The sequence below is a fragment of the Calonectris borealis genome, chromosome 29 (assembly GCF_964195595.1).
Source record: "Calonectris borealis chromosome 29, bCalBor7.hap1.2, whole genome shotgun sequence".
NCBI lineage: Eukaryota > Metazoa > Chordata > Aves > Procellariiformes > Procellariidae > Calonectris > Calonectris borealis.
In genome coordinates, this window is record NC_134340.1 from 3869043 (window position 1) to 3891315 (window position 22273).

Genomic DNA, 22273 nt, shown 5'->3' on the forward strand with positions numbered 1-22273 from the left:
TGCTGGGAAGGGCGGGGGCGCCTCCAACCCCCGGCCCGCCACCGCCCCCCAAACTGGGGCCATACTGGGGACCACTGTCACCCCCGGGGGTGGGGGGGTGACACCGGCCTGGCCGCTCCCGGGGCGTGAGCCCCTGCACAGGGACGATTCGAAGGAGAGGGTCGGGGGCACGACCTGCCGCAGCAGAAGAGAGAAGCCACCACAGCTACCCCAAAATCTATGGTTTTATTGTATAAAATCACACGTACAAACCGCAACGACGTATGGCGATTTATCCTTTCAGCTTTGCATTTAATTACGTAGCCTGAACAAGGAGAACTACCCAATCTGGATGCTGAGAAAACCTGGATTTGTTCATTTTGCCACCTTCCAAGCGGGTCCGGAGACTGAAAACCGGTGCCCGAATTGCCAAACACACAGGTCGCGGAATATCAGGTTCTCCTCTTCCCTTCTGCCAGGACGAATGGAAACACCATAATCCTCCCCGATGCGTTTCAGAGCGGCCGCTGGCAGGAGCGAGGCATCTGAAACAGCTCGTGTACGGCGCGGCGCTGCAGGACAGAAGAGTCGCGGAGAGTTTCGCTAAAAGCATTAAAACCCCGACGGGCAAAACACTCGTAAGCGCAAAAATCTGTCGGCGGAGGTTTCTCAGGAGTTCCCTTATTTGCGAGACCAGGCCCTCGGATAAATCACCGTTTCACGCGACGGAACGCTACAGGCAGGTGTGGGAGTGCTGGTAGAGAGACGTTAGACTCCGCGCTATTTCTAGAACAAGTGATTAAATCCAAATACAAGGTCTAGATATTGCCAGCCTGTAAAAAAAAAAACAACTCCACACCATTTACAATCACATTTATAAACGCGTTAAACATTAATACTGTTGTGTAAAGAGGCTGCATATAAAAAATATATAAAAAAACCAAAATAGGTTTGTTACGACGAGAATACAAAACTAGAATACCTACGGATAATGCAATTTTTTTAATCTCCATCTCAAAACAAAGACTATTGCTCGAATATCCGCCTGCCTCTACGGTCAAACGTACTGTCTGCGAGGCTGATGCAGAGGAAGAGGAGGGCGCGAGGGGTCTGTGGGAACAGCAGAGTCCCGAAGGCTTTGTACCTCCACCCAGGGGAAAAGACCCGCAGAGCTGCGCTGAGAAAGAAGAACTGAAGCCTGTCTTCAACTTACATTGCCGCTGCGACGCTGCTGGCTCTTCCGGGCTACGTATCGGAAAAGCGGGAGGTGATACGGGAATTACCTTGAACAAGTTGCTACTTTCTTGACTGAACGTGAGCTGTAGGAACACTTTAATGTCAGAAAGGGCATTTTTTTATCTCTAAACATCAGACAGATTTAGTGCTGATACGTACACAAAGAATAGGGAACTATTCATTTAAAAAAGTAGTGCATAGAGAGATTCTTGTTGTTCCATTACCGCTATTACAAGGGAACAAGCTCTGCAGCGGGCGCTCCCGGCTCCAGGAGCAGCACGGCTCTCGCCACCGCCCTCTCTCCCACCCCGCAGCTCGAGGCTACGCGGCACAAACACCCCAAAACGGCAGCCCGCGCCTCCCTTCCGCCCAGCCCAGCAGTCACGCGCCTCCCTTCCTCCGGTGCCAAGTTCTCACCGAGGAACGGTAAGCTCTGCGTGTCTGCTGACCTGAAGAGCTACTCAGCCCTCTGCTCTCCCAGAAATCCTAAGAATTGTCCCCGATAACTGTTTCTTGCGGAGGGAGCTGGGCGGTGTAAATTAGGCACAGCGAAGGGTCAGAGCCCTTTATCTGGCTGACGGAAGCAAAGCAGAGTCGAGGCCAAACCCTAGTCTGAGCTTTCGCTGCCTGGGGCTGGATCTGTGCTCTGGTTCCAAGGATTAAACACAGTTCTAGTTAAGACAGACTTAAACACAGTTCTAGTTAACAAAGACTTGTCAGGGAGAGAAGCTGAGCAGTTTCCCCTCTTACTACAAGCGAGTTCTGAAACTCTGGCAAGGCTTTTTAAACCTTCCTTGAAAAGGCCAAGTCTGACATTTGGTTTGGAAGCTGCTCCGGAGAGAACAGCATGTCCATCTCTCGTTCCTTGCACGGTTTTCAAAAAATCCACATCTCCCCAGCTTGGCTGGGGAAGCCAAACAACTCCAACGCTCCGTTTCCAGCAAAATAAACTGGCCGCCTCATCCCCCCACCGACGGCTGGTGCTCGGGACAGGGCTTCAGCGTCTCCACCCTGCCAGACTGGGCTAAACACCGTAAGAACCCAAAGAGGATTGAAAAGCAGCGGAGCGGGAGGCTCTGTCTGGTGCCGGCTAATTAAACTGCCAAGTCCAATCCCTTAAATACCGCAGGGCCTCGCTGTTTGTTGTCAGGTGCATTATTTAGAGAATGAACCGCGTCCTACCCCACGAGCAGGAACAGATACAGCTGTAGGGGTAACTGCGAATCCTGCCTGAGCCTGGAACTGGAATTCTCTAGACTGATCCCCAGACTTAAGTCTGGCCAAAACAAAACCCCAGTTTTAAATCCCTTTTACGTGCTTGGGAGCTTTCCCCCACGCAGCTTGCATTGTAGTGTTAAAGCGAATGAGTTGGTTGTTTTGTTTTGTTGGTTTTTTTAATTAGTGTGCTTATCAAGAAGGAGTTTTGATAGACCCCCCTTCTACTATAGAAGCAGAAATAAAAAACAAAAGCAGGTCTGCAGGACATGCATCAGCTCCAAAGAATAGAAGCTTTCTGGAAGAAGTGCTACATTTCATGGAATGCTGCCGACTACATAGTACCAACGTACAGCGGAGGTCTTCAGTGTTAATACTGAAAGGCATTTTTTTAATGCTGTCTTTAAAAAAATAGTGACAGAAGGAATTCTCTAGCGGATAGGAGGCTGAGGAGTAGGTCTAGAAGCAAGTATTAAAAGGTTTAAAAATCTGTACAGGAGCTTTTTTTTTTTTTTTTTTTAAAATTTCTTTAAAATGTGCAAATGGGCCACAATTCTGGAAGAGGCGTTACATGCTTTACGTGACACGGGACGGATCCCGTCAGCGTGGAGGTGTTAGTAGGCCTGGGGGAGCGGAACAACTCGCACGCCAGAGTCTAGCAGTTGGAGGAGTGCATGCTCCCCAGCTGGCCGGCGGCCAGCATCAGGATGTCTTTCTTCTCCTTATGGAAACGCAGCTCCTTCCCAGCCAGGCGGGCTTCGTCCAGCTCTCTCTCCGTTGAAGCCAGCTCTCTGGAAAGGGCCCCTGGGCTATTCTGCTCCCTGTTCACCCAGTCCATGGCCATCTGGTTCCTTATGTCATCGTCCAGAGCGCGGTGGGAGTAGTGAGCCAGGACCTCCTGGTGGTAACGGACATATGCAGGGGAGCTTAGGAAAGACAAGTCACTACACGGGACGCACGTCGCTTAGTAGCATCTGGCTTCCTTGCCAGCTAAGGGAGCTTAAGGAGAAGGTTGTTGCGACCCTAACACACCTAGAGCACAACTGCTCGAGACACCCGGCGCCCGCACTCACCTGCCGCGAGCACTGCCTCTCTCGCATGGCTTTCAGGCTGCCGTTCCAATGCAACAGCTGGAAGACGGTCATCAGCTCCTGCAACGGCAAGAGGCCGTCAGGCCGCGAGCAAACGAGGGAACGAGGATTCAGCGCTACAAGTAGTCAGGCTAGTTTCTAGCTATGGGAACAAGAAGCCGAGAGGGACTTTGCAACATCACACCCGGTCCTGTGCAATTGCAAGGAGCACAGTGTTTGCAACTCCGGAGTCCATAAACAAAAGACTTCCAGTATTAAGGAGTTAAGATTTATCAAAAAGACAAGAAAACCACAGAAGCGGGGGAGGCAGAAGCACCACCACCGTCCTAGGAGCCAGGATGCAAGGGCGAAGCCCGGCTCACCCCACTAGACAAAAATCCCCCGACCAGATGCGCTGATTGCAGAGGAGACAAAGACGCTGATGCTTCGCTCTGCCCCAGGGATTTCAGGATTCTGCAGGCAAGACTCTGCCATCTCGCAACCTCCAAGCTAAACCAGCCGGAGCAGGTGACAATCCAATGTTTTCCGAGCAAACATTTCTCTCTCAGGGCCACACAAATTCTGCTTCATAAACTTGCAGCGACTAGTTAGGCTTCCCAAACACAAACACAGCCTAAGGAATACACATAACAGAGTCGCCCTGTGTAAACAGGCCCATTAATATAAACACTTCTGTCTTCCGCCTACTGAGTATTTCCATTCAAGGGAAACGAGCCAGGCAAGAAGGCAGCTTCGGGAAAAGTTTGCCTACAGCAAAGAACCCCAAATACAGCGACACTGCAGACTTAAGGCGCCTACTTTGAGATGTATCCAAACCCTGCTTCACTTTCTGGAGCAGAGTTACGGTCTAATTTCTCCTCTTCTAGAAATCCAGTTCCAGTTGGTGCACTTACAGTCAACTCGTCTGCAGAAGAATCATTTCGAGTTACTTTTGAAGCCCAAGTTTAAATTAAAAGGATTCACGAATCTCAAAGCACTGTCATAACAACGTCTCTGTACGTGCGGGGATAGACGTCCCGCCTGACGCGGAGGAGAGCGCTCAAAGGCTAGCAAGCCACATGCAGAATGCAGAGTGCTCTGACAGCCTTATTTACCTGGCTGCTCTGCTCTGCTCTGCTCTGCTCGTAGGAGCAGCTTCCTCAGAAAGGCTGGAATAAAGCCCAAAAGAATCTCAGTTCTCAGTCATCTGTTCTGCACGGACTCCTTCTGCTCCGTTAACCAGAACTGATAAGTGTTATAGCAGTTTCCCTCAGCAGTTTGTACTTAGCATTTCACAGATGTTTTGTCGTAACGAGAGACAGACTGAGCATATTTCAGTAGGATACGAAGACTGCTCAGATAATGCTGCGGTTTGAGGGCATGTAACGACAGTAATCAAGACTCCCAATTCCACAATCAAAATGTCTTTGGATGAAAGATCTTCACCAGCTTTCCTAAGGGAAGCGAGACCTCTCCCATCCTACAGGGAGAGGATAAAAACCACAAATGAAACGGCTCACTTAATGCCATGAGTTAAGGTACCTGGAGGTATCGTCTGGATCTCCAGCATCAGTTATCTAAATACTGTGTCGCTGAAAACACCGGCTCAGAAGAACGCACAACCCTTTCACAGTACTGAGCCATGCAAATATTGAAGAGCATTTACAGAGAGAAGCCCAATTCAAAGTACTTTGCTGGTACACCAGCACCTGAAAGGGCCACGAATCCCGAGGTGTGTTCTAAGAGGAAAGCCCCACTTTCATTTTGAACGTGAAGCTGATGTAGCTGAATGATCAAACCCACCACCCCTTGAACTCTGTAATTAAATTATGAACAGTACCTGGAACTCCAGCATTGATTTTCCCTTGTTGGATTCCAGCATGAAGCGGAAAGCGCCGATCCCGGTGTTGGGATTATCAGCTTCCTCTCGATTGCCCTGCAAGAGACATTTCATACAAGAGCTGCAATTCCCGACCAAGCGGGGCTCCCCTGGAGCCTGCCACTTCTGCCGCATCATCTCCATTTCGGTAACTCCAGGTCAGATTAAGGAGGACAGCCTTACGCACCTCAGCCTTGTGCTGGCAGACGCGCTTACCGGTCTCATTCAGCCTCAAATACTTGCATCGTTCACTACGGCTCTCACAGAGTAACAAAGCTGCTCTGCTTTTGACAATGCCACTTCAAACAGGATTTTTTCTTCGATTTATGGATTTTTTCTTCACCCCATTATGGCGATTTCAAAGTTCTTACAATACTCTGGGTACCATCAAGCGCCACGAGACTGTACAGCAAGAACTCCCTCCAGGATAAGGTATAATTAGGGCAGTAAAAGAAGAATGCAAAGCTCCCGCCACTAGAAACAAAAGTTTCTGGAAAACATTTGGTTTAAAGAAAGCTAGCCAATGTGACAACCCGGTCACAGAAGGGCCACATGAATCAACATCTCAGTCTTACCATCCTACCCTGCCTGATCTGAGGGCAGCAGAATCAGCCTCGAGAAGAGTGTGAGACTGCATGGGAGGGGAAGCAGGAGAACGAGAATTAGAGCGATAGTTTAAGTTTTAATGCTCAGAAGTCACTGAAAAAAACCTGCCATAAAGAGTTCCAGATGTAAAAGAAAACTTCTCTTCCCGTGATTTGAGGTTTTTCCCCAGTCAATCCGTCCCCATCAATCGCAGCCGCCTGGGCACTGAAAAGCCTTACGTTGAAAGATGCCAGGGCCTCCGAAACACTCTTCTCAATGAACTCATCTGTGATCCTCCGGGAGGGATGCTCATTAAAGACCGAGTTCATTAGCGCAATCTTCGCAGCACTCCTTCGGGCTTCAGCCTTGGTTGGACAGAACTGAGGAGAGACGAACACCATCAGGACAGAAGGACAGCGAGATGAGCAAGATCCCCTCGGCCCCATGCTCCAAACTTCTCCCCCCGACACACGAAACGGGAATTAGGTGGCGGTGTTGTGTAGTTTTGGAAAGTCGTGCTCTCAGACATCCTGAAATCATTAGGAGCTAGTTTTAAACCACAGCTATCCCAACCACGCTAAACACAAAAATTAGGCAGGCAGCTGAACTCAGCACATAGTATCCGCATCAGGAAACACCACCAATCAGATCGTCAACAAAATTAATTAGCTTAAAACCAAAATGTAACCAAATTACTCTTAAGCACACGGACTGCTCTTCAGGATGGGTAGACCGTGTAGCTGCTAGACCTGTTTCTTTTGGATACGTTCTGCAAACCAAGACTAGAGAGTAACTGCCTAAAGCCACTGCGGCAAAGGAATCCGAAATGCAGTCAGGACCCGTTGTGATTTTTGGACCTTAAACTTTCGGGGGAGGTATTTGGGTTGGACATTTTCCTTCTAAACAGAAAGAGGGGAGAAACTATTGATCTGGTGTTATGATTTGATTTCTAGAGCCTTTTGGCATCTTGAGAAGAGGTTCTGGGTCAAATCCAGAGCCCTTGCAAGGAAATATTACTCTACCACTTTGTCTGAGCTGCATCCCGTAAATACATCCCACTGCTTAATCCTGGGAAGGAGAACGAAGCAGCAAAACCAGCCAATCTAACAGTTTTCTCCGATACCACGTATCTTACCTCAGCACTGCTGAGGTCCAGGTCAGTCATGTGTAGGGAATACAGTACATACAGCAAAGCAGAATTTACAGCCGGGCTGAAGTCGGGTGGGGTTTTGTAGGCAATTAGGAACATTAACAGCCAGCTTGAAATTAAAGAGGGTTACAGTCAGACCCATGTCATTCTCATGCTTCAAGTCAGCAGGAAAATGTTAACGCTGTGCCCACTGCAGCAAGGTGTTTGAGCGCTAATTGTGATGGGGAAGGATTAGACTGCTTTGGAGAACGAGGTACGCCGCAGGGACAGCCTCCAACCAAGCGATCGTACCTGGAAACTGCCGAAGCAGCTCCCTCCCGGTAAGGTGACATAGCAGACGTAAGGGGGACTGTTGGAAGGGACCATCTCGTACACCACGAGAGCTCCGTTTTTCAGATCGGCTCCACGCGACTGCTTCATCTGCCAGAACTCCTGAAGGGCCTCCACGACGTTCACTGAGGAGACAGAAATAGAATCAAGTTCAGACACAGAAAACAAGAGCCTGGGAAGCTGGTTTCCTCAGGTATCGCCCGCCAGGAGCGGCCGCATCCAGAAACAGAACGGCGCAAACGTTAGTGTATTCCCGCCTACGCAAGCAGGGCCCTGCCCAGGGAGCTCAGGTACATCTCGTATTAAAAACCATCAGCTTCAAGTGAAGCTGTAGGTGCACGATGTCAACACAAACACACCTCTCCCAGCAAGAGGAACATTCAGGAGAACCACCGAATTATAAAACAAAGCTTCCTACAGAAAAGCTCTTCTCGTTCTAACAAACTTAGGAAAAGCTTTTAGAAAAGGACTTGAAAAAGGCTGCAAAGCAGCAGGGCAGCGAGGCATTTTTCCTCCGTAAGAGGGCTGTCAACAGGTTCAGCAGGTTTGCTCACCTGCCTCAGCTGATCCTCAATATTGACGTTCTTACATTTAAGATAAAAATACAGCAGCTGACCTGCGCGTGCACTGCCAGCCCTGCAGAAACCACCTGCCTTTATGCAGAACATCACGTACCTAGCTCAAAACAACACGATGGAGACACAAGAAGTGACCCGAGGCGTAAAGCTACCCAGCCGAGGCCTTCTGGCAGAACGCCCTGTAATTTGGGTGGGAATATTTGGCTGCCACACAGAGAGCGTGCAACAGCAGAGGAGAATGGAAACATCTCACTGGAGCATCTCCTTTGTGCCATTCGGCATGGGAGGGCCAAACGGTGAATCACAGGCTAAGACCAGGATTAGCTTTGTTACAGTAAGTGTTTTTTCCATCCCCGTTAGGAAACCAGAGCCTAAAACGTCAGCCCTCGTTGACTTTGGTGATGACAGTCTGTTCAGGAGAAGTCGTTTTTAGGCGGGCACCTCTTCTGGAGCACCGAATTTGCTAGACGGGGTTTGAGCACTTACCCAGCTTTAACGAGCCAGCAGCTAATCCACACCGTGCACAGCCAACCGGTGCACACAGCCCTCGCGGCAACCAGCTTGTAGCCCAAATCGACGCAATTAAATTCTTCTGACTTTAATATGCACGCAAGAACTAGAGGTGTTTGCTGTAACAGTGAGCCAGCTGTCCTGTCACTCTCCCCATTTTTGAACCCCCAGCGCCGCGAGGACTTCCCTTGATTACCCGCTCTTTACTTTGTCAAGGTTCGGGCAAGAAAAATGACCCTCATCGCGTCCAACGCTCCAAGTCCCATCGAACCTGCTCTAAGCTTCTTTCTGCTGCAGAGTTTGACAGGCAGCTGTAGGAAAAACCTGCCCTCAGCTCTTCCTCAGCACTCCTTCTCTGAGCCTTTTTAATCTCAGCAATCGCTTTGAAGCAAGGCGATCTGCAAAACAGATTACAGCAACTCCTCGCTAATGCCAGAGCTGTTGAAAGGACTCCACCCCAGAGCTCTTGTTTTAAGCAGAACGAGAAAAATACCCCAAAATCCCCACGCAAGCTCTCCCGTGAGGAGCTGCATGCAACGCAGGAAGCACCGAGCGAGACGAGGCTGCTGTTCTCAAAGTCTCCCGGGGTAAGATACAAAAGGGAGGTGAATTTGAGGCCACGCGCGAATGTGAGATGCCAAGTCCGTCGCAAGCCACCCTGGCTCAGCTTTTCAGTTGCCCACACAGTGCTGTAAGTTTTTAGGTCTGCAGCCAGGCGGCTTTCAGGAAGACAGCCAACTTGAGCCTTTTACTTTGTTTTATTGCTTTCTGTAAGATGAAGCCAGGCGAGGAGTCACTAGCACAGTAGTTCCTCACTGAGCGTTTCCCTCCTCTTTCAACCACAGGCTTTTCAGGGCATTTGTTCATAAAGCAGTCGCTTTGGATTATTTTCAGGTCTAATTTGGGTGGGTTTTTTTTTGATGAAACATGCAAGACAGGGGCAATTTTCCACTGAAGACTAACAAAAAGCCGTACAAACAATACACAGTTCCCTGCCAGTTCTCCAGTGCACCAATACCCAGACAGAATTCCCATCCATCCAGGCAGATTCCCTTCCCAGGGACGGTGTAAGTCATGCACATAATCCCCAACGGGTTTGGGGAGACAATGCCCGATTCAAAACGGCCCGTTTGGCACGGGGCAACTGAGACTTCGCAGCAGCGACCACACAAGAAACTGCAGAGAAAGCCGAGCCAGATCAGGCAACGCAAATTCTCACGACACTGGGAATTACTCTGAAAATTCAGAGAAATTCTAGTTTGGTTTAATTTAGTGAAGTCTGAGAAGCTGGCGTTAAGAGCAGGTTAATGAGGAAACGCTGGGCAACACGTGCACGGGCACGGAATTGTGTTTTCAGCCCAAAACAAGGGTTCCTCTATGCCAGACACTGGCTGGGTACTTCGTTAGCGACTGGAGCAATAGGTCAGACAGCTGAGAAGCATCCAAAAGAGGTTTTCTTCACAGACTGGATTCAATGCTTCCAGCTGCCGCAGGCAGGACGGTTTTAGGAGACGAGAGAGTAAAATACCTAATTGAAGCGCTACAAATGCTTCAGAACAATACGCTTTTATAGGGCTGGAGAGCAAAGGGCGCCGCTACGAACAGAGACCTGCCCGTCTGCCCCCTCCTCAGCGCAGCTCCAGCTACAACGCTGCGCGTCACGTCCTTGTTTAGCAGACAAACACCGAGCACTGCGGCGCGCTGAACCCAAAGTGAAATCTTAGTCTGAATTTGCTCCGGATCGATGATTTTCAGCCTTGCTCATTCACCCCCCTCCTCCCATTAAATCACAAAATAGCGATGTGAGGAAAGAAGCAGGAGACGTGAAGTTTGCTCTCATTTACAGAAAGCATCCTAAGTCCTGTTTTGTCTCATGCTCGCAAGAGGACAGTCCTCGAGAAAGCAGGGACACCTTCTGCACCCTGAAGGATTTTAATCCCATACGGAGCACGAAACACAACGCAGCGCTTGGGCTGGGGAGAGGGCAGAGAGAAAAATGACTGGATGGTTTGAAGGTAAAGATGCTGAAAAAGGGACGTATTCTTTGCACCGCACATGAGGTCGTGTTTAACGGGAAACCCAACACGTAAAGAAAGCTATTTTAAGTGCCTGCAAGTAGAACAAGTCTCTCTACCAGCTCAAAACACTGGAACTCTTACTATCGGCATCAGTCGATACCTTTTTTTATCTGTTTGCTTGCATTTCTGAGGGCAGGAACTGGAAACGCTGATCTTCTAGAAAAGCTTTGTCGCCCATCCGTGTGGGGGAGACCTGCAGATTTACAGAGCACGGCTTAACCCAGGCGGGGCGGCTCCTGTCGGAGGCTTACCCTTTGGATTTGCCACTCCGAGAAAAGACGAAGAGACGCTGGGAGACACAAAGCAGAGCCTGCTCCGACCATCAGTCATATCTGTTTATTGCTTTGGAGCATAACCCCGTATCCCGGCGTTGTGTATACGATAGCACATCTGACTTGCATATTAAATACAGAAGAGTAAGTGATTCCACATGGCGCTGAGCTCCTCCGAGCCAGACGAGCAGCGGTCCCCCCGCACTCGCCATTTGGAAGCCTCCGTTGGACCTGCTGCCGGAGGCGGAAGAAGTCGGGAACTCAAAATAGTTGCAAAGTGCCTCCTTTCGGGTGGGGCGGAAGATTCTTTCCATCACAGGCCCAGTAAAATATGTGCTTTAACCTTTTTTCTCACTTCTGTACTTTTTTTTTTATTTAAAAGGAGCGTACAAGAAACCCAGATCTGAGCCTCCTCTGGGGGCTCTCGCACGACCGGGCGCCTCTGATGCAATACTTGGAGCCCCGCGGCGCCGGAGCGTGGTGGAGTACTTAACACCCCCGCAACAGCCTCTTCCAGCACCAGCAGACTTGATCTCTCCTCCCAGCCACGGGGTTTTTCATCGGCAAGGTGCAGCCGTGCAGAGCACAGAATTGAGGGGGATCCCAGGAAAACTGCGGCCACCGGGAACGGCCGAGGATTGCCCAGCGGAGCCCTCTTCGCTGCTGCCCTCGTTGAAAGAAATCAGCTTTTTTTTTCTGACATCAAGTTGAAGTAAAGGAATTACGTACAGAGGACTAAATCGCTATGGCGCAAGAAGAATCCTCCTTCTTAAAAACACAAAAAACATCTAAAAAGCATTTAAAAAAATGAACAGCCTCCACTTCCTCTAACTTTATCACACGTTTACCTATTACAGGTACAGCACAAGTAGGAAACCTCCTCAGCTTTAAATCATAAGCCAGCGAATTGCCTGCCCAGCTCAAGTTCCTAGGCCTGCCTTCGTCGTCACCTATGTGCTTGCCTACCCCTACCTCGTCTTCTTTCCCTAATTTACAAAAGCAAAAAACCACGTCGAATTAAGTATCGGGAAATGGTTGATCCTATAAAAACACAAGTTTGCATTTAAGAGGCCACAGAGCTTTCTAAGAAAAGGAGACCCGTGAGTGTTTCTCAAGCTTGACCCCTGAAACCACGAGACTCCTCAGGGAAAAGGCAGACCCAGAGAAACCACAGGCTCAGCGGTTTTAGTTTACTCACTTTTACTTTACTCACTTTCTCATTTTTGGCACGAGCAGCCCCAGATAGATCCTCCTTTCCTCCCCACGCTCACCCCTAACATCACCCAAATCATATGAGCTTGCTCTGCAGGGATGGGAGATCCCAAGCGCGAGGGTTGAGACAGCAGCAGACACCGGAAAAGTCTCCGCAAATGGCACAGAACGCTTATTACTGACGTTTAACCTAGCAACAACAGTCAAGGATGCCTCCTCGGTCACCCTTACAGCCCATCACACGGGCAAACCAGCAGCTGAACGCCGCTGGGATAGGGAACCTCGGCACACAGCCATGGGAGAGGCTCCCGACTCTTTTCTTTTCTCTAATTCATAGACCTGCAGGGCAAAGGGTGCTCAAAGCTTGGTGGTGGGAAGCAAAGCGATGCAGGGCCCTCACCCAACAAGGCTGCCGTGCAAATTCCAGGGAAGGATGAGGATCTTGGGGAGGTCCACACCTTAAAGGTTAATGCTGGAGAAGATAGAAGGGGGAAGGGTTGCACGGACGGAGGAAAATGGGTTACAATCCCAGACAAGGGAGAATCAGTGGGGAGGGAGGGCTGGGAGGAGAGTCCCAGACACATGGCTGGAAGGAAAAGAAGGAGCTGACAGGGAACCCCCCCGAAAAGATCCCAGACCTACAGCGCTGGGATGCACAAGGGGTGCCTGAGCTCCAGAGCAGGGGGGGAAAGGAAAGAGGCAAAGAAGAGCCCCAGCCCTGGGGGCACAGGCTGCGTGGGAGAGGGGAGATGATCCCACTCCCGGGGAGAGGGCGATGGGGAATAAAATCAAGGGAGAAACCGGCTCAAGCTGCAGAGGAACCAGCCCTGGGGCGAGGGCGGCGGGAGGGCAGCCCCGGGGGGAGCCGACACGGGGCGACAAGGGGCCAACTACGGGCAAAGGGTCTCCCCCCGGGTGCCTCGCCCTCAGCCCCCCCAGGCATCGGTCCCCCGGCGCCCCCAGCCCGCCCCGAGGCCCGCTCCGCCGCCGCCCGCCCCCCCCGCCGCCGCCGCCCCCGGCTCACCGCGGCCGTAGCCCTGCGTGTGCTTGGCGAAGCTCCTCACCACCGCTTCCACCGCCTCCCGCAGCACGGCGGGCGGCCCGGCGCCGGGTGGCGGCGGGGCGGCGGGTCCCTGCAGCCCCAGGGGAGGCGGCGGTGGCGGTAGCCCCAGCCCCAGCCCCAACCCCAGCCCGGCCGGGGGCGGAGCGGCGGGCAGCGGAGGAGCCGCCACCGCGGCGGGCGGAGGGGCGGACGGCGGGGGGGGCGCTGAGGCGGCGGCGGGGGCCCCGGTGACGCCGGGCCGCAGGGAGCGCAGCGTCCCCACGCCGGGCTGCAGCCGCTGCGCCCGCACCGACTCCATCATCGCCGCCGCCAGCCCGCTCCGAGGGAGAGCCCCGCCGCGGAACCGCTGTCACTCACCGCCCCAGGGCCCAATGGGCGTGGAGATCACCTCAGGGAGGGGGCGGGACGGCAGTGGGAGTTGGCCAATGGCAGCACGGAGGAGACTTCGGGGCGGGGCGGAGGGAGGGGGGAGGGAGGGAGGCGGTGAAAGCGGCGGCACGCCAATCGCAGGGCAGAGGACGGGGAAGGTAGGCGGGTCGAGGAGGGGAATGGCCAATCAGAACGCGCTTGTAGGGCGAGGAGAGGGAGGGGGGCGCTCTCCTTAACTACCCCAATCACAAGTGAGGAACTCGGTGAGGGGGCGGGGCTTAGGGGACAGCTGTCCAATCGTGCTGCAGGACTGATTATAATGACAGAGGAAAGAACGAATCAAAATGCAAAGCAGCAGAGATGGAGGCGGGGAATTGTAGCCACTTTCTTATTGGTCAGGAGAAGGGGGCGGGATATGGAAAAACTAACCAACAAAAGTCTTCGGTACAGATTCAGAGGCGGAGAACGTTGCAATTACCCATTCACGGTCTCTGTTTTGATGGAAGCGGGCGGGGCCTGGCGCATCCAGCCAATAGGGACAAGCTGTGCGGGTATGAAGGGGGCGGGCATGGCTGGTCTGTGTTCCCGCCGGCCGCCAGGTGTCGCGAGAGCCCCTTCCCTCCGCGCCCGATTTGACCCACGGCCGCTTCCGTCCCGTTCCCGGAAGTGGCTTCGCGCCGCCGCGCTGCGCCCAGGCCCCGCACCGGGGAGCGACGCCGCGGGCCCGGCCCCGCCATGGAGACCTGGGTGCGCTTCAGCGCCCAGAGCCAGGCCAAGGAGCGGCTCTTCAGGTGCGGGGACGGCTATTGTGCCGGCTCCGGTGCGGGGCGGCCCGGCCTCCCCTCGCCGGGCGGTCGCGGAGGCCCCGGGGCTGGGGGGAGCCCTCACGCCGCACCGTCTCTTGCAGGGCCGCGCAGTACGCCTGTGCCCTGGCGGGGGACACGCTGAGGAGGAACGGGGCGAGCGCCGGGGCTTTGGCCAGCGTTCGGCAGCTGGAGGCTCACCTCAGCCTGGGCCGCAAGCGTGAGTGGGGGGCGCTGGGGGGGGGGGAGCGGGGCCCCCCCACGCCCGCCGCCCGGTGACCGTCTGTCTGTCCCGCAGTGCTGCGCCTGGGCAGCTCGGCCGAAGCGTTGGAGGCGGCGAAACGGGCCATCCACCTCTCGGACATGGTGCTGCGGTTCTGCGTCACCCTCAGCCACCTGAACAGGGCCATGTACTTCGCCTGCGACAACGTCCTCTGGGCGGGGAAGACGGGGCTGGTCCCCGGCGTGGACCAGGAGAAGTGGGGCCAGCGGTCCTTCAGGTGAGGGGCTCTGTCAGCAGCGAGTGCTTCCCCCGGGAGAGGGGGTTTCTCGCCTCTGCTCTGCTGTCCCTGGGGGTCCCCCAGGTCTGCTGTCCCGCAGGGGTAAATGAAGGGGCCTGAGCTCCCCCCCGAGCGCTGCCTGTGTCAGCAGTCGTGTGGCCAGCGGGAGCAGGGAGGTGACCGTGCCCCTGTGCTGGGCACTGGAGAGGCCGCACCTCGAATCCTGGGTTCAGTTCTGGGCCCCTCACCACAAGGAGGACATGGAGGGGCTGGAGCATGTCCAGAGGAGGGCAGCGGGGCTGGGGCAGGGCCTGGAGCACAAGTCTGATGGGGAGCGGCTGAGGGACTGGGGGTGTTCAGCCTGGAGAAGAGGAGGAGAGGGGAGACCTCACGGCTCTACAGCCCCCTGAAGGGAGGTTGGGGCGAGGGGGGGTCGGTCCCTTCTCCCAAGGAACAGTGATGGGACGAGAGGAAATGGCCTCCAGTTGCGCCAGGGGAGGTTTAGACTGGACACGGGGAGCAATTTCTTTCCTGAAGAGTGGTCAGGCCTTGGACCAGGCTGCCCAGGGCAGGGGTGGGGTCCCCAGCCCTGGGGGGATTTAACAGCCGTGTGGGTGAGGCGCTTGGGGACATGGGGTGGTGGGCACGGGGGTTGGGTTGGGGGTTGGACTCGATGGTCTCAGAGGTCTTTTCCAGCCTGAAGGATTCTGTGATTCTATGCCAATGGCAGAGAGCTGGCAGGCGCTTGGCCCGGCTCAGCCCCTCAGCTCTCAGTAGGACGTGGACTCTTCCTTCCCACAGGCGTTTTATTTTTGTGGCTGAAGGGGAAACGGCTGGAGGCTCCCAGCGTCGCAGACCGCGGACCCCAGCGCTGTTTGCTCGCTCTCTCTGCTCTCCCCCCCCCCCATTCCTCTCCCCTCTTTTTCAGGTATTACCTCTTTGCCCTCATTGTCAACCTGAGCCGGGACGCCTACGAGATCCGGATCCTGATGGAGCGCGAGGCGGGCGGGAAGCGAGCGAAAGGCAGCGAGAACGGGCACCAGCTCCGGGCTGACAACGGGCTCCAGCAGCTGGGGCTGAGGCTGCAGATCCAGCTCCGGCTTCTGATCCACGTCCTTCGGAACAACCCTCCTCTGCTGCTGGACGTGGTGAAAAACACCTGCGACCTTTTTATCCCTCTGGACAAGCTGGGGCTGTACAAAACCAACCCGGGCTTTGTGGGGCTGTGCGGCCTCACCTCCTCCATCCTCTCCATCCTCACCATCCTCCATCCCTGGCTCAAACTGAAGCCTTAGTTGTTCTCAGAGCCTGCCTCCGGCCTCAAAGCCAGTGTAGGCAGATATTTGGGGACCCCGGGGGGGTTGCCCCTGGGGCTGGGGCGCGACTGAAGCTGACTGTCTCGGTCCCGTTGCGTGTGGCTGCGAGTTGACGTCACGCCTGGCTGCTTTAACCGACCGGCCGTGGAGACGGGAGGAAGGTGGAGGGAGTGCGCGGCGGCGGCGCCGGCAGGGACCTGCTCCAGCTGCCCTGGCTCCCTGCGTCGCCGGCGAGGAGGGCGATACTCAACGGACCTAAATTTGGTGGTTCTCCCCATCGACTGTAGGGCCTGTCTGGCCGTTTTAGGGGTTTAACGTTTCCCCTCCCTCTTTAGGGGGGTCTCGACCCAGAGCCAGCCGAGAGGGAGCTATTTGGGGCTGGAGAAGGCTGCCTGGGTGCTTCTCCCAGGCTGGGGGGGGTTAAACAACGGGGCGGGGGCGAGTCTAGCGCTGGCCGGGCGCATCCAGCGTCTGTTTTGACATTTTATTTTCCTTTTAAGAAATCTGAGGGCAGGCAGAGGGTGAGTTGAAAGGACTTTGGCCGCAGATGAGCCGTACCCAGCGTTCGGAGGTGAACTCGGGGTAAGTCCGAGGGGTCTTGGCCGGTCCCGCTCTGCCGGCTGCTCTGGCTTTGAGGTGAGATCGGGGCAGGGTATTCCCCCCGTAGGAGAATATTTGCTTGCCTGCTCCTTCCCCGCAATCCTGGTGGGGAAAAAGCAACTGCAGGGAGTCGCGCCGAGCTTTGGGGTCGCTCCCAGCCCGCCCCACGTGGATTTCTCTGCGTCTGAGAACAGAAGGGGGACTCGGGCAGCTCGAGCTCTTCCCTGCGGCTGTGAAGAAGCCGAGACCTGTGCATCCGCCCCCCTCCCTCTGCCCGGTGGCTTTTTTTTTTTGCCCTAATAGGATAAATCGGGGAGGGGACAGCTCGATGCTGCGATTCTCTGCGTTGGTTGTTCCCCCCTGAGCTGGTGCTGCCACCTCGCTAAATTTGCCCATTTTCCTTGGTTTCTGTGACACCAGATAACGCTGCTTATGCCAGGCAGTGGGCTTGTGCCGGCCCTACAGAGCGTTTTACTTAACCGCAGACGGAAGGACACGCTCAGAGCTGGTGGTTATTTGCATCCAGAGGTGGGGTGTTCCTGTCCATCCCCGGGAGGGCGATACGGAGGGAGGGAGCGACCCCACTTTTAAAACCCGCTGGTGTTTTTGCTGGGCTCCAGCAGCTCCGTGCGCAAACAGCTCGAGCTTCACCCGCTTCCAGGTACGTCTGCGTGGTGGCAAAGGCTTGTTAGTCCGGACCCAGCTCCAGGACCGCTCCGGCACTTTCTGTTTGGCATCTCCCGGCTTTCCGTGGGTTCTGGGGTGATACGGGCAGGGGGAAGGCTGGGAAAGGGTGGGCGCGTGCAGCCCGAAACTGAGCCCGACTACCCCGAGCTTTAGCAAGAGGGAGTTTAATTCCGCTGAATAACGAAGGAGGTGGCCGTGGGGTGTGAGAACGTGGGATCTTTCTGCCTGTGAACCAACTCGGTCAGGGGAGGTGCAGGGTGAGGGACTCGGACCCCAGCGTGGGACAGCGAAAGCTGCCCCCCAGTTCCCCTCGGCTCAAAGTAAAGGGCTCGAGCAAAATCCCAGCTTGGACTCGGAGACTTCGAACTCTTGGTGGAGGAGGTAAATCAGTTACGAGAGTGGAAGGCGGCCGTCCCCGGCACGCCGGCAGCCTCCGCGCGCTGTTAACGCAGCGGTTTTGACGTGTTAGAGCAATATTTCAGTCTGGCGGAGGTTGGGAAGGCACGGCGGAGGGCTGCGCGGCGTCTCCCGCTCCTCGCTCGCGCGTACGCGCTGTGTAAATCGGCGTCTGCACTAATCACGGTCCTGTGGCGGTTTGCAGAGTTAATTATTAAAGCCCAGCTGCTGAGGCGCCGCTGTTTTCCTCTGTCCCTCGTGATCCCGGAGGGATGAATGCGCAGCCCGGAGCGTCTGGCCTGTCTCGGGATGGGGTCTCGGCCTCCCTCCCAGCCTGCGCTTCCCGGTATCCCAGGCAGCGAGTGACGGGGACGCCGTGGGGGCTCGTTCCCTCCACCCCCATATTTGGGGTCTTTGCTGTAACCATTGCTGCACCCACAGCCCTTTTCCATCCCCTTTCCCCCCCTGCCACGGTGGCAACGAGCCGAGGGCTCCTTAGGGCTGCCCCCAGCCCTTTTCGGTGCGGATCAAGGGCGTTGGGGTTTTATTGCGCACCCGGTGGGACCCCGGCTCTCGCTCCAGCACCTGCGGCAAATCCCCCCGGCCGCGCTTTTGAGCCGACAAAGGATGTGTGGGAGAAGCCGGGAAGGCAAACGAGCTCGTTTTGTCTTTTCCTTGAGCTCTTCCTCCCCCTCTCCAGGCATTTTTCTTGCCTCCAGCTCAGCCGCTGTGGGCAAATGAGTTTGCCGGTGCCCAGCCGCGGCGGGGCGGGTTGTGTCTGGACTCCCAGCCTGAGAGAAGGGGCTGGGACTGGTTCCCTTTGGCCGGGAGATGGGTATGGGAGGTCTCCGGCACCGCGGCGGGGTGCTCCCGGCTTTCCCGGCACCCAGGCAGGACAAACGGCCCCTCTGGGGGGTTCAGCCACAGCCGGTTTATTGAGTGATTCGGCAAAGCCGCAGCGCGTCCCCGCCATGGGAAACCTCCGTCTGTCGCCTCTGCTCTGGGGACGGACGCACGGACATCCCTGTGCTCGGAGGGCTCCGCCAGCACGGCGGGCACCCGGCACCGCTCCCGTTCCCCCGCGGCAAGACCGGGGACGTGCCCCGTGTCAGGCAGGGCTCGGGGACTCCGTGTCCCCCCAGATCCGCTTCCACCACAGCAGCCCCCGCCGGGGGGGCTCACCCCATCCGGCGACAGCCGAAGGCAGCCGGGACGCTCCGGACGATGCCGTGGATGCCGGCGGCTTTCCCTGCCACCCCCCTCACCGCCTCTGGCAGCTGGTGGAAAACCGTGGTAGGTTTTGGGGGCCGAGACCTCCCCCAAAGCCGGTGCCGGGAGCCGGCCCTCCTCGCCGAGCGCCGGTGCCGCAGGTGTTGCCCACCGAGACGAGGGGCACCGGCTGCCGGGGCTGGAGCGGTCGCAGATGCCGTAAGACCAGGACGACGCCGTCCACCCAGCGGCTTCTCGGTGGCCTGGGGATGAGCAGAGCCCGGTGTTAGCCCCGGCTGAGACCTGACAAACTCATCGCACCCTGGGCCGGGGTCTCACCTGGGCTTCCTCGAAGCATCAAGGCTCAGCCCCCCCCCAGCTCCAGCTTCACCCGCTTCTAACGAACCCTGAGTTCCCTTAGATGGGGAAAATCATCGCTAATTGGGCGAGGGTCTTCGTTAGCTGGTACCTAAGGATGGGGCTGATGGGTGGGCTTGGGAGCGGTGACGAGGGTGGCCCCAGCGCGGGGGTCCGGGGGGTCCTCGCGGTTCTGCCCACGCCAGGGCAGGGAGGTGTGGGGCTCGGGGCATTTCTGGGTTGCAGATCACTACAAAACTATTAATAAAAACGTACATATAGATGATGTACGTTAGGTGGGGGTTTGTTTATTGTTTGGAAATATTTCCTGTTTAGTTTATTTAATTTTCCCATTTATTTAATTTTCATCCTTAACTTAATTTTCATATTAAATATGAAAGAGAAGGGGGTTAGGAATTTTTTTGCAGAACCCGCCGCCGGCTCCCCCCAAGTCCTCGGAGCTGGTGGTGATGCGCTGGCGGGGGTGCGCTGGCATCGATACCTGGATAATTCCCCTAAACCTGGGAGGGAAACCTCTCTTTCTTCGGGTTTTACCATTTTGCATCCGCCGCCCGTCTCTGCTTTTCCTCTGGAAGCAGCTTCACGGCAATTAAAGGCTGCGGAGCACTGCGGGGGGGGGGCCGGGCCCCCCGGCCTCCAGCGCTCCCCTTAAATCCCCTGGTTTGTCCCAAAACACCCCGTTACTTCGCAGGATCATCTTTAATAATAAAAAAAATCCGTTTATCCAAGTATGTATTAGGCTGTGGACTGTGAGGAGAGCACGGACCGTACCTCGGGGGGGCAGGGACTGGCTCTGAGCTGCCAGTCCCCACTAATTAGCATTATTACGGAACTAATTACAACTAATGCAGATTTATTTCCAGAGCCCGGCGCCGGACGCTCTCCTGCTGCCGGACGGGTCTTTCCCAGGCAAGAGAAACTCTTGAAACCGAAACCAGACCCAGCAACCGTCATCGAAGTTTAATTGCCGTTAATTAGCCGGGCCGCGCCGCGCGGGGCAGGGGACGCTCCCGCGGTGGCTGCGGCCGTGGAGGGCTCGGGGGGACCCGCGGATCCCCGCGGCGGGGCTGGGAGCGCCGATGCGGAGCAGTTTTCTACCTCTTTTCTATTCGTGCTTCTGCAAACCCTGAAATGGGGGGAACTCTCCCCTAACTGGGGGAGGGTCGTCGTTAATTGAGGAGGGGGCTCGAGGTTGGTCTGGACGTGTCCCTGTCTGGCTGGTGCTTGGTGTTCCAGTGGAGGGGGCTGGAGCCGGAGGAGGGGACCCCCGGGACCCCCCCGGGACCCCCTGCCTGTGGAGGGATGGAGCCAGGGCATCTGGGGGGGGCGGGCTTGGACTGGGCGGCTGTGGGGAAGGACTGGGGATGCTGGGAAGGCTGGATTGGGGGTGCTGGGCTGGGACAGGGGTACTGGGGTGGGCTGGGGGTGCTGGGCTGGGACAGGGGTACTGGGATGAGCTGGGGGTACTGGCCTGGGGGCTCTGAGCTGGGCTGAGGGTGTTGAGCTGGACTGGGGGTGCTGGGCTGGGGGTACCAGGATGGACTGGGGTTGCTGGGCTGGTGGTATTGAGCTGAACTGGGGGTACTGCGCTGGATTGAGGGCACCAAGCTGGGCTGGGGGCACTGGGCTAAGCTGGGGGTGCTGGGCTGGACTGGTGGTACTGAGCTGGACTGGGGGTGCTGGGCTGACTGGGGAGCACTGAGTTGGACTAGGGGTACTGGGCTGAATTGGAGGTACTGAGCTGAGGGTGCTGGGCTGATTTGGGGGCACTGAGCTGGACTGGGGGTACTGGGCTGAACTGGGAGCACTGAGCTGGGTTGGGGGCACAAGGCTGAATTGGGGGTGCTGAGCTGATTTGGGGGCACTGAGCTGCACTGGGGGCACCAGGCTGGACTGGGGCCACTGGGCTGGGAGCACCGGACCCTGCCGCACGAGGTCACGTCGTTTTGGGGGGCTTTGGGGACCCAACCCCCCGCGAGCCAGGCCCTCGGCGCAGCCCCTTGCTGCAAACCTCCCCGGGGGCAAAGTGCAGCCGGGGGGGGGGGGCTCCCCCACCTGGGGACGGAAAACCGTCCCCCCCCGTCACGCCTCACCGCCCGCCGCCCCGGCCAGCTCGGCATCACCGCGGCCTCGCTTCCCTGGCGGTTCCTGGCCGCGGCCGCCGCCGTTCCCGCCCCGGCTGAGACCTGCTGAACTCGCTGCATCCCAGGTGCTCTGTGGGGTGAGCAGGGGCTGGCCGGGAGGCGGAGGTGTTGGAATTTGGGGTGGTTTTGGGGTGACCGGGGGCTCTCGCGGCGTTTGGGCTGGGCTGGCGTCGGGAATGAGGAAGGGTTGGGCGCTGGGAGGGTTTTGGCGGGGTGGGACGAGGGTCACCCGTGCCTCAGTTTCCCCACGTGGGCTCAGAAGCGCAGATGTTTCCCATGGGGGACGCACGAAGGGACCCCGGGGGACATCGGGGACCCCACCAGCCCCTGGGGGTCCCCCGCCGCCCTCTCCCCCGCCCAACCGCCACCGTTTTGGGCCGCTTCCAGGTGTTTTTCCTCCTTTCCGTGCAAGCACGGGGAGGAGCATGGGACGCGGGGGGACGTTTTCAGGGTGAAGCAGGGCGGACCCCCCCGTGTCCCCCCCATGTCCCCACGTCCCCCGGGGCTGGGGGCTGGCCCTAGGCAGCCTGGGCAGGGCTGGGACCCCCGGCTGGGCCGCGTTTGCCGGCGCTGGGGCAGGACAGACGCCCGTCTGTTTTTCTGCTCCAGGTTCCTGTGGTTTCCGCCCCCCCCAATGAAAATACCAAAGCTCTTGGCCGCAGCCGCCCCGCGGCGCGGAGCACAGGTTCGCTTCTGTGCGAGAAAGAGAATTTT

The 22273-nt window shown here is 56.4% G+C and overlaps 2 protein-coding genes across 8 annotated transcripts; one reads left to right on the forward strand and one right to left on the reverse strand.

Annotated features, from left to right (window-relative positions):
- Positions 1-206: 206 nt before the first annotated feature.
- On the reverse strand, positions 207-13527 carry LIX1L (limb and CNS expressed 1 like). Of its 2 annotated transcripts, none has more exons than XM_075176342.1 (6): positions 13119-13527; positions 7406-7569; positions 6204-6344; positions 5341-5436; positions 3504-3581; positions 207-3328 (listed from the first exon to the last, which is right to left on the reverse strand). In XM_075176342.1, exons 1-6 carry the CDS (start codon positions 13456-13458, stop codon positions 3086-3088), a joined length of 1062 nt encoding a protein of 353 aa, XP_075032443.1. In that variant the 5' UTR covers positions 13459-13527; the 3' UTR covers positions 207-3085. The 2 variants fall into 2 exon arrangements, with proteins under 2 accessions (XP_075032443.1, XP_075032444.1); XM_075176343.1 differs by having other exon boundaries at positions 207-3356; positions 13119-13508.
- A 588-nt stretch (positions 13528-14115) lies between these two features.
- Positions 14116-18072, forward strand: PEX11B (peroxisomal biogenesis factor 11 beta). Of its 6 annotated transcripts, none has more exons than XR_012677645.1 (5): positions 14135-14317; positions 14434-14549; positions 14628-14829; positions 15758-17273; positions 17407-18072. XR_012677645.1 is itself a non-coding variant. In XM_075176386.1 (4 exons), exons 1-4 carry the CDS (start codon positions 14262-14264, stop codon positions 15881-15883), a joined length of 627 nt encoding a protein of 208 aa, XP_075032487.1. In that variant the 5' UTR covers positions 14116-14261; the 3' UTR covers positions 15884-18072. The 6 variants fall into 6 exon arrangements, 2 of the variants coding, with proteins under 2 accessions (XP_075032487.1, XP_075032486.1); XR_012677646.1 differs by having other exon boundaries at positions 15758-16727; positions 17166-18072; XR_012677647.1 differs by having other exon boundaries at positions 15758-16727.
- The last annotated feature ends 4201 nt before the right edge of the window (positions 18073-22273 follow it).